At 41.6% G+C, this 16,159-nt stretch overlaps 1 protein-coding gene across 1 annotated transcript in view; it reads right to left on the reverse strand.

Moving 5' to 3' along the window:
• The window catches only part of GARS1 (glycyl-tRNA synthetase 1), a 42,656-nt gene extending 28,263 nt beyond the window's left edge, over positions 1–14,393 (reverse strand). The window contains 5 exon segments of the mRNA XM_047762968.1: positions 656–797; positions 2,076–2,178; positions 3,435–3,536; positions 14,107–14,301; positions 14,303–14,393. Of these exon segments, the coding sequence (XP_047618924.1) occupies positions 656–797; positions 2,076–2,178; positions 3,435–3,536; positions 14,107–14,301; positions 14,303–14,338 (578 nt within the window). The 5' untranslated portion in view covers positions 14,339–14,393.
• Between the last annotated feature and the right edge of the window lie 1,766 nt (positions 14,394–16,159).

The following is a 16,159-nucleotide window of genomic DNA, read 5'->3' on the forward strand; positions in this document are numbered from 1 at the left end:
ATAATGATCCATCCCACAGCAGATAAACATGTATGCCAGGAGTTCCCCGTGGCCTAGTGAGTTAAGGGTACGGCATTGTCACTGCTGTCTCATTATTATTAATGATCCAAGCAAAGTCCAAAACACGAGGATTCTGACTACCCAAGAATTTGTGATAACTCAGTATAGACAATGAACTAAAGGATTTTTCTGCCACCAAAACCTGCATGGACACTGGTATTATCTCTACGCAGTTCCCAAAGTGGAGCAAGGAGTAAAGAATGGGTTGTTCTGATCTTATATCCATCATTAAGAACTCAATTTGTTTTAAATGGCTGAATTCCCTTGCAGCTCAGCAGGTTGTTGGTGAGGGTTCGATCCTTGGCCTGGGGACTTCTGAATACCATAGGCACAGCCAAAAATAAACGACAAAATAAATAAAAATAAAAATTTAAATTTAAAAAAGGACAGGAAGGATAAATACAACATTTTTAACATGGCTATCTGTGGGCAGTAAATATTTTCTGTTTTTCTTTACTTTCTAGATTTTCACAATGAACATGGGTAGTTTTTTTAATCAGAAAAAGTTAGTTAGATATATATATATATATATATATATATATATATATATATATATATATACAGAAGAATTTCCACCTCAAACTAGAAATCTTACTTTAAAACTGGCTCGGGGGTGAGCATGGTGCAATCAATCTCCAGGATCTGTTCCTCTTGGATAAAGTGCTGCCTCCAGGTCTGAATAATGTTGTTTTTCAAAGCACATCCAACTGGCCCAAAGTCATAGAGGCCACTAACACCTGTAAAATACAGGAGGAAAACGGGTACTTTCCCTTGTTACTCTGAACAAATCAAAGCAAGGAGACACAAGAAACTGATACTTTTAAGACTTCGCTTACTCCCTAAAAATGTATTCAAATTCCTCATTACTGAAGAGCCTTATTTTCAGCCAGCTGACAGAGAGGTAAAATGAAAATACTCTCATTCCATTACTATTTCCAAACTTGAAATTTCAGGTAGGATTAGCAAAAAACTAGAAAAAGTAAAAAAGACCTTCCTCCATATATAAGAAAGAATGAAAAAGCAGATTATAGATTTCTGCTATAGAAATCAGAAAATAATTTGTTGCATCAGCTGAATAAATATGATCTCAAATTTTAGTAGCCAATTCTCTAAAACATTCTTGAGTATTTGAGCCACCATTTAAACCTCAAGAAGTTAAACACTTAGAGATCTGCTCAGACTAAAACTCAAATCAAGGTCGGTAGCAAAGTACTGAAAGTCTAATATTGTTGCAATAATCTCTGAAAACTATGAAAAATGCCATTCTGCATTTAATCGGTGAATTATATTTGACTACATAAATTCACGTGGTGTTCAGAAAAGATGCAGATGTATTTGCGTACCTATGAAGCACGTTCTCTCCTGGCAGCTGCCATAATGACTGATCTAGGAACTATGGTTTATCAAGCCCTTGTGTGCAGGGGCACAGTGCAGTCGGCCAGTGTACAATGGCCCCTCCTGCTCCCTAGGCTCCACTGGCATGGACACATCAAGTGTTTAATATCGGGACCCCCCCTAAATTCCCTAAGTCCTAATGCAAAAAGTTGCCTTCAAGAACAAGGAGGGTGTAGGGAAACAAGAACAGACATCACACCAAGTGACCAACTCGAAACAAATGACAGCAAGATATCTAGCTTCTGCTTTGTGTGACCGGATATAACTAGTTACCAATTGGCAAGCTGTGTTTCTGATTTAAGAACATTAACTCAGGAGTTCCCGTCATAGCTCAGTGGGTTAAGAACCCAACTTAGCATCCACGAGGATGTGGGTTTGATCCCTGGTCTTGCTCAGTGGGTTAAGGATCTGGTGTTGCTGTGGGCTGAGTGTAGGTCGCAGACATGGCTCAGACCTAGTATTGCTGTGGCTGTGGTATAGGCCAGCAGCTGCAGCTTCAATTCGACCCCTGGCCTGGGAACTTCCATATGCCACAGTTGCGGACCTAAAAAAGGAAAAAAAAAAAAAGATTATTAAATCCACTAACAACACAATTGTTCTTTCTCTCATCAGTTCCCTACCTCCATAAATAGCAAAAGCTTGATCGTAGAAAAACCTCCTCTTCAGGGTATCTTCCATTTTTGCTCTGTCTACCACATCATCTTTGGGCTGTAACGCTAGCTCCTATAAGGGATTTTTAAAGAGAAAATATATGACTGGAGGAGTGAGTGGGAATTTCAATTTACACATGTGAATTTGTTTCATTCCTCAGCAGAATTCAGTATAAAATTTATCAGACAAGATTTGGAGACCCTTAAAACAAGAGAAACCTTAGGGTGTTTTCCCCTTTGAGTTCCAGAAAAGACACCCTTACTTAACTATTTAGGAAAGTGTGTGATCATTTCCAAGACTATCAGACTAAGCTTACTTAGATGCAGATACTGAACCAATATTTGATTTTTCAGTGGATCACTGTAGGGAAAGTGACTTAAAACTTCAAACTGGGAGTTCCTGTTGTGGCTCAGTGGTTAACGAATCCGACTAGGAACCATAAAGTTGTGGGTTCAATCCCTGGCCTCGCTCAGTTGGTTAAGGATCCAACGTTGCCGTGAGCTGTGGTGTAGGCCAGCCACTACAGCTCTGATTCAAGCCCTAGCCTGGGAACCTCCATATGCTGCAGGTGCACCCCTAGAAAAGATAAAAACAAACAAACAAAACTTCAAACTATTCCAGTTTGGTGATGGGAAATTTATAATTTGAAAGTTCAGGAGCATGTATCAGGTGAATAGAACTTTACCTTAAGAGAAACAAATTAGGGAGTTCCCATCGTGGCGCAGTGGTTAACGAATCCGACTAGGAACCATGAGGTTGCGGGTTCGGTCCCTGCCTTTGCTCAGTGGGTTAATGATCCGGCGTTGCCGTGAGCTGTGGTGTAGGTTGCAGACACGGCTCGGATCCCGCGTTGCTGTGGCTCTGGTGTAGGCTGGTGGCTACGCCTCCGATTCGACCCCTAGCCTGGGAACCTCCATATGCCGAGGGAGCGGCCCAAGAAATAGCAAAAAAAGACAAAAAAAGAGAGAGAGAAACAAATTTAAAACATCATCACTATTATTTGCAGACATCAGGGAATTCATAAGAACACAATGCCTTCCAGGAACATTCATGGAACATAACCAGCCTAGGATGTAAGTCAGGGCAGAGAAGGGATGGGTCAGGGAGGAGGAAGGCTTTGAGAAAACGTGACATTTTGAGTTATACGCAGAAAGGGTAAGGAGTCTGCCAAGTAGAGGAGGAGGAGAGGATTCTGGGCAAGTAGAGATACAGCAAATGTGACTAATTCAGAAACTTTTCTAGGTCTCTCCACCCAAAGAGACTAAATAAAGGTGAATAATTCTATACCTACTTATGTTCCTTTTTCAGGATCCCCTAGACTCACTCACCTTTGCTTCCAGAACCCTCTTCCGGGCTTTGAGCTCAGCGACTGCTTTGTCTACATCTACTTGGGGTGCTTTATCTTCTTTCAGTTTTCGCACAAGGTCTCCCTAGGCAACCAAGAGAATGCATATTCAGGATTGGTTGGTTTCCAGAAGTCAAGAAAAGCATTTTGAAGCACGCCTTGTAAAAAGTGTAAGAATGAGGAAATTCAAATGTTTACTATGTGAAAAAAAGTTCATTATGAATAACTGAAGGTCTCTGCCCTCAGCCTTTATAATCCAGCAGAATATATAGATGAGTACATAAATAACCATGCTCACAGGGTGATTACTACTGGTTTGTTTTTTCTCTTTGTGAGGACTGGATGGATGGAGGAGAGAAAAGCATTGACAAAAAGTAAAGAGCTAGGTCAGTACTGAGAACACAGAAGAACCAACAAACAGACCACCCTCTCCGTGAATCTCTCCCCTTTCTCGCTTACAAAAAAACGACTGTCTTAGTTTTCCACTTAGCTCTCTGACCATGTCTTCTCAGTTACTACTGGCTTATCTTCCTTGCTAATTTCTTTTTCTTTTTCCTTTTTTGGTGGCACCCACAGAATGTGGAGGTTCCCAGGCTGGGGAATGAACCCTCTCCACAGTTGCAACCTGTGCCACAGATGTGGCAATGGCAGATCCTTAACTCACTATGCCACAAGGGAACTTCCCCTGGTTAATTTCTTTTAGACTACTTTTCTCACTTGCAACAACCTACCACTTGTACAGTGAGAAAGGAAATAAAAACACTGCACTACACAGTGTGGGAAACTTCAAGCTGAGAAATTAAAGTTGCCAAAGTAATAGAGCCCTTGGGTGCCCCAGAGAAGCAACTGCCCTCTGGACAAGCAGACCTTCCACACAGGCCTTTTAAGATTTCCGCATGTTAAGGTCACCAAAATAATAACCCAAAACTTAAAAACCTATGAGGAAAAAGCTACCATGAGTGAAACAAAATTAGATCCCTTAAAATATTAGGATGACCAAATATATTTTTTAAATGCTCAAGATGTTTAAAGTAAAATAAAAGGAGGACTCAAAAACATGATTGAAGAACCAGAGACTATCAAACACAATCAGGGGACTTGAAAAGGAACCACCCAGATCATCTGGAAATAAACCTGAAATTAAAAACTCAGTGGACAGTTTAAATAGCAGATCAGACACAGATGAAGAAAAAATTAGTGATCTAGGAGACAGACCTAAAGAAATTATCTGTGGATAATCCATAAAGTGGAGCAGAGTGACAAATCTGAAAATATGAGTGAGATAATGAGACACAGAGAAGAGAATGAGAGTCTGGCATTCACTCATCCAGAATTCAAGAAGAAAAGAACACAGAAAATTTCTAAGAGGTAATATTTGAAAAGATAATAGCTATGCATTTTTCTGTAAATTCTCAAAAACATGCATTCTCAGATTCAAGAAGCATGATGAAATGCAGGCAACGCACAAAACAAAAATCCCATGCCTATACAAGTTATGTAAAACATAGTGCTTAAGAGGAGTTATTAAAGACCTAGATTTTAATCCCTGATCAGCTAATTGTGAAACCGTGAGCAAGCTGAAACCTCTCTGAGCTTCAGCTTCCTCAACTGTAAAATCAGGATAATAACACTTACCTCACTGGATTGCTATAAAGAAAGAATAAATAAAACAATTTAAGGAGACTCTTTTGAATAGAACCTAACAGTAGACAAAAACGACAGCTGTTATGCTATAAAACACCTCAAATTTGCTGTAGCCAAATTATTCCAAACCTAATGGAATTATCTTTCTCTGCTCCAAACCTATTCCTTCTCCTTTGTACTGTATTGCTCTCCATTGTTAATGGCAACCAAACCTACCACTTCCCAACAAGAAGCCTCAAGTCATCCTTCTTTACTTCCAACCTCTGGTCAATTTCACTTGAGAATTTCAAATCTAAACTCTCCTTTTCACCCCTCATGGACTAGATTGCTACAACGGATTACCAGCTTGTCTCTCATCCAAAAGGGTCTAAATTAAGATCACACCTAGCACCAAATTACTCTAATTCATTTCATTTCTCTTCCACCTTTGTATATCTTCTCTTCACAAACAGACAGCATCCCTAATTTGGTGACTGTTCCTACCCTTATGCCAAAATAATGTTTATCCGCATACCAAAAGTGCTTCCTTTCACTTAATGAAATTCTCTCACATCCCTTCTGAAGCCCTTCCTGAATGTTGCAAACTTAGAATCATTCCTTGAGGACATTTCTCCCCTTGAAGCCATCTCAACCAGAGGCTGGGTTTTCTCCCCTATCCCTTTGATCCTCAAGGGCTGGAAATGGACAGATGTCCTCCTTATTCCCCTCTGAACTTTCAAACTGATTCCTCTTTTCTTCTTCTAAGACTCCGGCTCCTTTGAGGGGCCTGTCATCATTCTTTCCTCTTGTTCACATTTTCTAAGCTCCTGCCTACTTCACCTCGTCCAATGACAGTCCCCCTCCCCTGCCATTCATGCTACTTTAGCATGTCCTAGTTAGGAGATGAAAAGCTGTATAAAATTATCTGCACCTAGAACCTAATTCTGCTTATATATAATCAGAAGTACTGTCCCAGTTTTAACATACACTGAATTTTCCAGGAATGCATCCAGGAAAATATCATTTAAAGGAAGACGAAATTCAACTATACTTCAATTTAAAAGGGAGAGGAAGGTCATACCATGTTCTGCTCAGAGTTTCACAAAGCCGTTACTACTTGAAAGAAAAACAAACCATGTGACCACTGGCTATGCTACTAACTTATCTAAGTAACTGACATAATATACCTTTCTCAATGTGCATGTATAGCAACTGCATTCACAGTAAATCTGTGCAGAGGCATAAGCATCCACTTATTTCAGCAGAAATTTCAGTGGAGTCATACCCCAAACTCACATATTGAAATACACATTATTTTATTATAAATGACTTCTGTTTATTTGTATTACACCTAGAGCATTATATGTACACATATTTTTAATGAGATGTGCATAGATATTTCATATGCATTTCATTACAGGGTAGTAACAGGGAATTCCAAATTATCTGGTAGAAAAGGGGACACTCGGTCTGATACATTGAGAGGCACTGAATTGGTTATTCCTCTCATTCTCTTACCATATACAATAAAGTCTCATCCTTTTTTTTTTTTTTCTTTTGAGGGCACATGGAAGTTCCCAGGCTAGGGGTTGAGTCAGAGCCACAGCTGCCTGCCTACACCACAGCAACAGCAATTCGGGATTCAAGCCAGTTCTTGAACCTACACCACAGCTCATGGCAATGCCAGATCCTTGACCCACCGAGCAAGGCCAGGGATCGAACCCGAGCCTTCATGGATACTAGCCGGATTCGTTACTGAGCCACGCGGGAAACTTCTAGTCCACTATTATTCTAGCAGTTTTTATTCTATTATCTTGATCTCTCCAGCAAAAGCAACATCCTCAGTCACCTTCCAACTTTATTTTAACTTTTTTATTACAAATACAATATCTGAAATCACCCTATCAATGGACTGGCTTATTGATTTCCATGCATTCTTACCTGGCCCTGTCATTATAAAGTAGGCTCTTTTAAGACAGGAACTCTGGCATGTCAATTCTGGCACTCAAATATTTGTTGCCTGAGATCACAACCTAGACCTAGAACAAATCAAATATCTACTGACATGTCCTTGACTCATTGAGCGGTCTTTCCCCTTCTACTTGTCGGAACACTTAGCTCTTAAGTGTTCACAAACAGTGCTTTTCGATGGGGATAAGAACCTTATGAGGGTCTGTGTTCTGAAAACAGGGTGGCAAGCAGTTCCTCTATCACTGTGTCAAGTATGGATGCTTCCACGTTTTTCTTCTGGAGCTTTTCAAAGGGCAGGGCAGTAAGGCCACAAACAAAGGAAAAGGCAGGAAACATTTTAAATTAATTTCCCTGAACTACTTTCTGTCTTTTAAAGTTCAGGCACAGAATAAGGCACACATACATTCGAGAAGAGGCTAGCTATCAACAGAAGCAGTGAAGTGAAGATTCTTACACTGAGTTAATCATCTCCAAAGTCTCCGTGACTAGGGAAACAATCACGTTTATTCGGAATCATGGAAATAATTAAAACCATGATTATGATGACCTAATTCTGTAAACAAAAGAATTGGAAGTGATCTAAACATGGAATGAAAGAATTTAAGGATTTCTAATTTCTAATTATTTTTCTTCTCTCTTTCGTCACTACCAACTATAGTGTGTGTGTGTGTGTGTGTGTGTGTGTGTGTTGAATGAAACTGATGTGAAACATCAACATTATCTTTAAATTACCTTCAAGAAACATCAACTAGGAGTTCCCATCCTGGCTCAGTGGTTGACGAATCTGACTAGGAACCATGAAGCTGCAGGTTTGATCCCTGGCCTTGCTCAGTGGGTTAAGGATCCGGTGTTGCCGTGAGCTGTGGTGTAGACCCGCAGCTGTAGCTTCGATTTGACCCCTAGCCTGGGAACCTCCATATGCCATCGGTGTGGCCCTAAAAAACAAAAAACAAAAAAAAACAAAAAAAAGAAAGAAAAGAAACATCAACTAGAAGCTTAATTCCTGCATAAATTCTGGTCATAAAGACATATATTAGAACTAAGAGTCTGTGATTACAAAGCAAAATAGTTTTAGATGAGAAATCATTCCAAAGGAGCTTCCTCATGCATCCTTCATACATATCATGCTGCATATTCAGTTGGCCAAGGGAAAAACAGAAAACACTTCCTCACTTTTTTAAGATTTCCTTACCTTTTTAAGATATTTGACTTTACACATATGGGTCTAGTGGGTTCTTGCTAAGATTAATAAATTAATTTCAGACTTCCAAGTGCTTTATAACTACTGACAAACACAACTTTGCAAACTTAACATTGGTTCTTTGTGGATTACACAAGAGCTTTAATGGCCATCTCAGTTCAGAAAATCAAAGCAGAGCAAAATTCAGGGCTCTTCAGCCCAAGTCTTCTTCCTACGACTAAGATCTGAGTTTTACTGGTATCCTCCCAATTATAGTAAAAGAAATCTGAAAAGCTGAAGCACAAGTAATATTATTCACACATCTATGCCTATCATTAGTAATTTAGACAGCTAATCATTTAAAGACGTCCCAAGAAATCATTAAAAAGGCTTTTCTATCACCCTATCCTAACCAAATTCAGAAGACATCAATTCTCTTTTAAAGGCTCAAAATGTTATCAAACCAGCAACCACAAGAAAATGTGAGTTCCATGCCAGCAATAATTTGGTAAAGCCAGCGTTCCAATAAGCCACAATCATTTCGGAATAATATCTAACATTTTACCCAGAGCTTACTATGTACTACAGGCAGCACTGTCATCACTTTACACGAACCATCTCCCTGTAATGCCTGTCACTCCATTCCCGCATTACAGATGAAGAGGTTTGGCTATAGAAAAGTTAAATAATTTGCAGAAAGTCACCAGCTAAGTAGAGAGTGAAGTAGGATCCAAACGCTGGAAGTACAACTTCAGAGCCTACACTTTTATTTACAAAATACAGCAACACAAAAATAGATAGGAGCATAGAGAAAGCCCATCTAGGAGTTTCCTGGTGGCTCAGCAGGTTAAGGATCTGGCATTGTCACTGCTGTAGCTCTGGTTACTGCTGTGGCTTGGGTTTGATCTCTGGCAAGGAAAGCCCATCTAGCAACACGTGAAAGCTCTCCTTTGTTGACAATTATTAAGTTTCATTACAGGTTAAAAAAAACCCTTCTTGGTTATTTTTCTCCATATAAGGATACTTTGTTAGAGCATCAAGCTACACCTACCTAGATCATTTCAGAGTGGCCTCTTTTAAGCCCAGGCAATGATACAGAAAACACCTCATCAAATCTCTATACCTGCCTATTTGGTTCTTCCCAACACTCCAGATCAAGTTAGTCATCTCAACAGGCCCTGTTTGTACAAAGAGACCTTGAGACGTACTTTTTCAGCTAGTGAATCACATTTAATGTGTAGACAAAGCCAAGGAGGGGTGGGGTGGGGGAGAAACTTGACGGGAGTGTGGTTAACACAGTAAAACGCTAAAGATGATCAGAGGAGAGTACCCTTTAGGGTAGCAGGCAAGGGTAGTGGCGGAGGTCAAGGGCAGAAAGGGCGGGGTGGAGGGAGAAGAAGAGTGAAAGGGAAATGAGAAGGTGGAGCCAGTGACTATAGGAGAAACCCCTTGGCTGTAAAGGGGAAAGCAGGGTGGGGATGGGGGATTCCGGGAGCAGCCCAAATCTGTCTTCATTTAAATCAGATACTTCCCCTAAAGCACTGGCTCTCCGACTTTTTGGGCTCAAAACCCAGTTATACTGTTAAAAATTACTTAGGACCCCCAAATGCTTTTGTTCATGAAGATTATTTCCATCAGTGCTTACTGTATTCGAAGTTAAAACAGAAATTTAAAAATTCTTAATTCTGGGAACTTTGTCTAGTCACTTATGATGGAGCATGTTAATGTGAGAAAAAGAATGTATACATGTGTGTGTGACTGGGCCACCATGCTGTACAGTAGAAAATTGACAGAACACTGTAAACCAGCTATAACAGAAAAAAAAATCAATATATTAAAAAATGCTTAATTCATTAAAAAAAGCTCAATATGTGCTAACATGCATAAAATAACATTTTTATGACAATAATTTTTTTCCAAATAAAACAAAATAAGAATGATAGTTTTACTATTTTGTAATCTCTTAACTAGTAGTTTACAGGAGACAGCCAGATCTGCATATCTGCCTCTCTTCCAATATGATATTGCATCAAAATCATGCACAAATGGAAAGACATAACTTTTAAAGCCTTTTCAAATAATTGTGGATATTCGTCTTTGATACACCACCAAAACTCTAACAAGTGGTAGTTTCTTAGAAGTTATTTCTTTAAGGCCAGGAGGAATGTGGAATTGGACACTAGAGCAATGAACTTCTTCTTTTTTTTTTTAAGGGCAGTGGCAGGGGCATATGGAGGTTCCCAGGCTAGGGGTCTAATTGGAGCTATAGCCACAACCTCATGGTTCCCAGTTGGAACTCCTAGCAATGAACTTTTGATATTGATACATTAAAACCATTAACATGTCTTAGACTGAGTAGATCTTTTACCAATACTTGATTTCTTTACATCATGTATTGGTCATTTGGAAAATACTATTTAACTGAGTTATGCAGATCTTTCAAATATTGACTCATACATTACATAACAGCAAAAAAAAAAAAAACCCTCATTTATTAATATCACCCCTTAGCTCATCAGAAAAGTCGTGAAGTACTGGGAAGCTGTCAAATTCACAGCGATAGATACAAATTTTCCAAAATTCTAAAATTTCCCCAAATTGAATTTTATTACTGGCCCCAAATACTATCAGTTGTTTCCTGAAGTAAGTCTTTCTTCACTTATTTCCAGATAATGAATGAATGCCCAATACCCAAGACTGAATAACAACTGTTTGTCAGACATTTTAGAGGGTTCCATGAAAAAAAGTGAGTTTGGCTTGCAACTCAAACAATCATAAGTGCTTTTCTTATAATGGGAGAAAAAAGAATGTATACATGTATATGTAACTGGGTCACTAGGCTGTACAGTAGAAAAAATAATTGTATTGGGGAAATAACAATTATAAAATGAGTGCTTTTCCTGAGACAATCATCACATTTGGGCATCCTTCAGGCATAATTCCCATGCAGTCACACAGAATATTAAAAAGATTGCCCACAGAGGTCTGAATGTATTAAAATTAATCATTTTTACTGCTTTGTTACAGACACTTTAAGGCAAAACTGACTTTTTTTTTTTTTAACTGAGAGAGTGTGGCAGAGAATATGACCCAGTTTGGTTTAGTGTCCCTTACTTGAAGGGCTAGCAGTTTTATTCACCAAGCTTTGCACCATCAGTGCAAATGTCAACACAGTGAAAAATGCAAATAACATTTTCATTTTATTGTGCAAATGGTTTTAAACCTTGAAGACCTCCAAGGGTTTGCGGACCATACTTTTAGCACCATTGCCCTAGAGCAATAGGTTTCAAACAAGAAACTCCAGGGCAAAGTTTTCATCAATATGAGCTAAACTGGGGGCATGGGGGGGTGAGAGAAGACAATATATTAGACCTTTTTTCAAAGCTAAACGTACTAAATATAAAAGACTGTTCTTTAGTCTGAGTTATGGTCTGCCTTTTTTTGGTATGAAATGAAAGGAGAAATCAAATAGTAGTTTGTTGATTGCAATTTTCTAAACACCCTTATTTGGCAAAATAAAGTCTGGCCGCCCTAAGCTAATTCCCTTTTTTTTTTTTTAGGGCCACACTCGCAGCATATGGAAGTTCCCAAGCTAGGGGCTGAATCAGAGCTACCAGCTGCCGGCCTACACCACAGCCACAGCAATTCGGGATCCAAGTCATATCTTCAACCTATACCACAGCTCACTGCAACGCCAGATCTTTAACCCAATGAGTGAGGCCAGGGATTGAACCTGCATCCTCATGGATGCTAGTAGGATTCATTTCCAATGCACCAGGAAGGGAACTCCCCCCAATTGGTTTTTGTTTTTTTTTTTAACTCAGTTGCCCCCTAGAGTGCCCTTCATCAAACAACTAACAGTTTTCTAGATGCTGTAAGGCCCTCCTAACAAACCGCATAACCAAATTCTCCAGGAAATAACTAAGAATATGCCATGGGAAAATACATTTCAGTCAATCAACAAATCAAATCTTGAAAAAAAACAGCAGCAGAGCAGACTGGCAAATTTACATTAAATATATATTTATATGAAACACATGCCACTAACAAGACCAGTTGTTAACCACCTTAAAAATCCCACTCCAAGGATGTTTTCCACTTTACAAACTTCACAGTGGAATTATGCAAAATGGGTAGAGGTGACAGTGTATCTCACGAACCCATAAGCCAAAAGGGGGGAGGGGGTAACTAGTTGATGTTTAAACTTCCTTCCAGCTGACCCTGAAATCAGTGTCATTCAAAATCCTATTAACTGATATATGTTGTGGTCCTGGAAAATTAGGAGAAAAAAAAAACCCACTAACTCACATATTCAGAAAATACCTTAAGTACAAAAAAACTAACAATCAAGCCAACAGAAACAATATGCAAGACAGTAATAACATTGGAAAGTTGTTCCATCATCAAAGTTTACTTCAGTTAACTAGTTCCACAGTCTTACTATAGATGGGTAACTTGCACTGCAGTTCCAGGCTAACGTGGCAGAGGGAGGGGTTTGAGTACGTGTTTTTCCACATTAGATGTATTCTCCCATCTAAAGTGAGGGATATGGGGGAGAAAAAGGTTGAGAGTTACAGAAAAGACAAAGGAACCACACCTAATTTTATTTGGGGAGGGTGGGTGGATGGAGACAGAGAATAAGCACTCATAGCGCTCTGATAACAAAGAATAAAGAAAAAATTAAGCCCCTAGTGAAAATCTCAAATAAAACACTGTTGAATCAGTCAGGCTCAAACTTGAGAGAAGTAGATAAAGTGGCAGAATTTGCCGAATTTGCGGCAGCTCTGCCCCAATGAATTATTTCGGAGAAGGTTCCTCCCTCCGTAGCTAAGGCAAGTTATTGCATCAGGCACCCGTGCAGGAGAAACCCGTTTGGCGTTTGCGACTAAGTCATCGGATCCTCAGGGTCCTAATCTGAGCTTTTCTGGTTCTACCTGAATGGATATGAGAATCCCTTTGAAATAACCTTTCTCTGTCTTCTCTAAATTCTGATATCCATGCAGTGCCCTAGGAAAAGGAGGCCTGCATTAATCACAAGCCCTCCAGCCTATGAAACCTTCCTCCAAATTTCAAAATGTTCCATACGATGGATGGCTGACTTCACCGAGTAACTCAAGAACATTACAGCTTCCCACGTTTACGATCTGAAAGCTCACCCACTCCAAATGGCCCTTTCGGGACCCAGAAAAGATGAGAGGAGCGAAGAATGATGAACTTAACATTATTAGAAAAGAAAAAAGTTCAACACCTCCTCACATCCACGTTTCAACTATTTTTATGTCTTCAGCGGACCACAAGACTAACTAAGCACTGAATGAAGGAAGACAGCAAGAAGAAAACACTATCCAAAGCATCCTGAAGATTAAAAAAGAAAGTCAGGCCGTAAGAAGAGAGCACCCGCAGCTCCGGCTGGTAATTGACCAGGGAAGAACTAGGCATCTCGCCATCCAGGGAGCACAAACATAGGAGGGACTGGAAAAGTGAAGTGGAGCTTATTGAGCCAGGGCAGGAGAAGAACCAAGGGGATCACAGATCCGAGTCTCACCGGAGAGGGAAGAAAGACCGGCAGGAACAAGGAAGAGGAAAGGAGAACAGATGGTGAGAGGAGGAACGCAGGAAGTCGAAGGGATCCGATGGAGACACCAAGGAGAGAGAAGGACAAGGGTCCACGGGAGGGAAGGTGGCCGACGCACGCGGGGACCCGGGTCCAAAGTAGGGTAGGCGAGGAAGATGCCAGGAAACCAAGGGCTTCCAGAGAATGAAGGAGAGGTGGAATCTAATCCGCGATGTGGACTGGTGCCCGGGGGAGAGAGAGAGGATGAGCAGGAGGGCACTAAAGGGAGGAGAGCGCGGGCTTAGGAAAGGTGCAGAATGCCGGTACCTGCTGGCGCACCGCTAGCCTAAGAGGTGCCAGCACCTCCTCAGTCCCGACGCCGTCCATGCTGCTCCGCGAGGCGGCGGCGGAGGCGGCGGGGAACGAGATCGGGGCGCGGGCGGGCGTGTTGATGTGCCGGCAGGGCAGGAGCGGCGGCTGGGCTGGGAGCCGGGGCGGTGGCGACAGCAGCAGAGCGGCGCGGGGCGGCTCTAAGCAGCGCCGGGCGCAGAGAGGGCATGAGCCGGCAGCCCTGGGAGGTCTGGAGGGGGTGGCGGCGGAAGCGGTGCGCGCGGCCCGGCCCGGAGCATGATGAATCGCCAAGTAAACGCCGCGGCGCGCGCGCAGGCCGCACATTCCTCACCCTGCGACGCGGCGCTGGGTCGCCACCGGCTGATTCGACACAAAACCCGGAAGAACCCAGAATCCTTCAGAGCCCCGAGAGCGCTTGTTCCACCTCCGGCACTGTGGCGGGAGACCGGGTTCCAGGTATAACCCTCGGCGAAGAGATTTGCACAGTGTGTTGGTGGTATTTAGGGACGCAGCTCCCTCTGAAACTTGCAGACTGAAACTCGTGAGGACCTTCGGAGCAAAGGCTTGTGTACGGGCACTGACACTCGGGCCGACCCGCGGGAGGACCCACTTAGTTTCTGTTCTTTTGCCCCCTGGTTTTTTGTGGGGTTTGTTGTTATTTTGTTGCAGCCTCGGCGTGTGGAAGTTGTTCCGGGCTAGGGATGAAACCCAAACCATAACTGCAGCGACCCAAGCCGCTGCCCACTCCCCGCCCCTTGGTTCTTAAAGGGTCATTAAACGATAAAATCAGATAAGGACTTAGACTGAGTGTTGCTCGAAGCTCGGGTGATCCTCAGGAAAGGAAGCAAGAGAAGTTAACGATTCGCCCACCTTCACCCATCCACGCCTTGCCAATGTCAAGACAAAACCTGGGGAAAGGGAAAGGAAGAATGACGGGCTTTTTGGAGATGTTGCTGACCAGCCTTTGCAGGGCGAATAGGATTTGAACCAGAAGAGATGAGGACGGGCAAGAGACAAAGAGATGAGAAAAGGGTGGCAAACGATAATGTGCAGGGGAATGGAGATGAGCATCCAGGTGCCTGGGGTTCCCTCTGCCTGGCCTTGCCTCGGCTGACCTGCCTCTTCTAGTTATGCCCCAGCTGATGGACCCTCCAGAGATGGCTTCCTCCCTCCCTCCTGCTCCAAGGGCAGGTTGACTGAAAAACTGAATTCGCTTTCCACAGAGGGAATAGAAAAATAAGTCTGTGTGAACTGCAGAAATAGCAATGCACACACCCACCAGAATGCCTAAAATGAAAATGAGGGAAAATGCCAGGTGCTGCTCTGGGACTCTCTCACGTGGCTTAAAGGACTGTGGGTTGGTGCAGCCACTTTCAGACAGTATCTCCTCAGACCAAGCATACACACCTTACCCGTGACCAACTGTTCTTCCCCAGGAGTGTACAGGAGTAGTCAGGCTCAGCAGAATGAAGCCGCCTTTCCTAGAATTGTGAAAGTCCGTATTCTCTTCCTGTTCCAGTTTATGGTTCTGGAGAAGTATGCACAATTTAGCATAAGCAGAGCAGGTACAGAGGGGTCTTCTGCAATATTAAACAATTTGTATTTTTTAAACTTTTATTTCAAGATTTGATATTTGTTAATCATAATTTTTATTTGCCTTTAAAGGTAATTATTTTTAAAAGTATTGAAGTATAGCTGATATACAATATTATATGTTACCGGTATTCAAGATAGTCACCATTTTTGGAGGTTATGCTCCATTTATAGTTATAAAATACCGGCTATATTCCCTGTGTTGTACAGTATATCTCTGTAGCTTATTCTGTACGTAGTGGTTGGTACCTCTTAATTCCCCTCCCTCTTCCCTCTCCCCTTGGTAACCGCTGGTTTGTTCTTTATATTTGTGAGTCTGTTTCTTTTTTGTTATATTCGCTAGTTTGCTTTATTTTTGGGGATTCCACATATAAGTGATATCATACAGTATCTGTCATTGTCTGACTTATTTCACTTACCACAGTACCCTGTTGCT

Source organism: Phacochoerus africanus, chromosome 16 (genome assembly GCF_016906955.1).
Source record: "Phacochoerus africanus isolate WHEZ1 chromosome 16, ROS_Pafr_v1, whole genome shotgun sequence".
In the NCBI taxonomy this organism is placed as follows: Eukaryota; Metazoa; Chordata; class Mammalia; order Artiodactyla; family Suidae; genus Phacochoerus; species Phacochoerus africanus.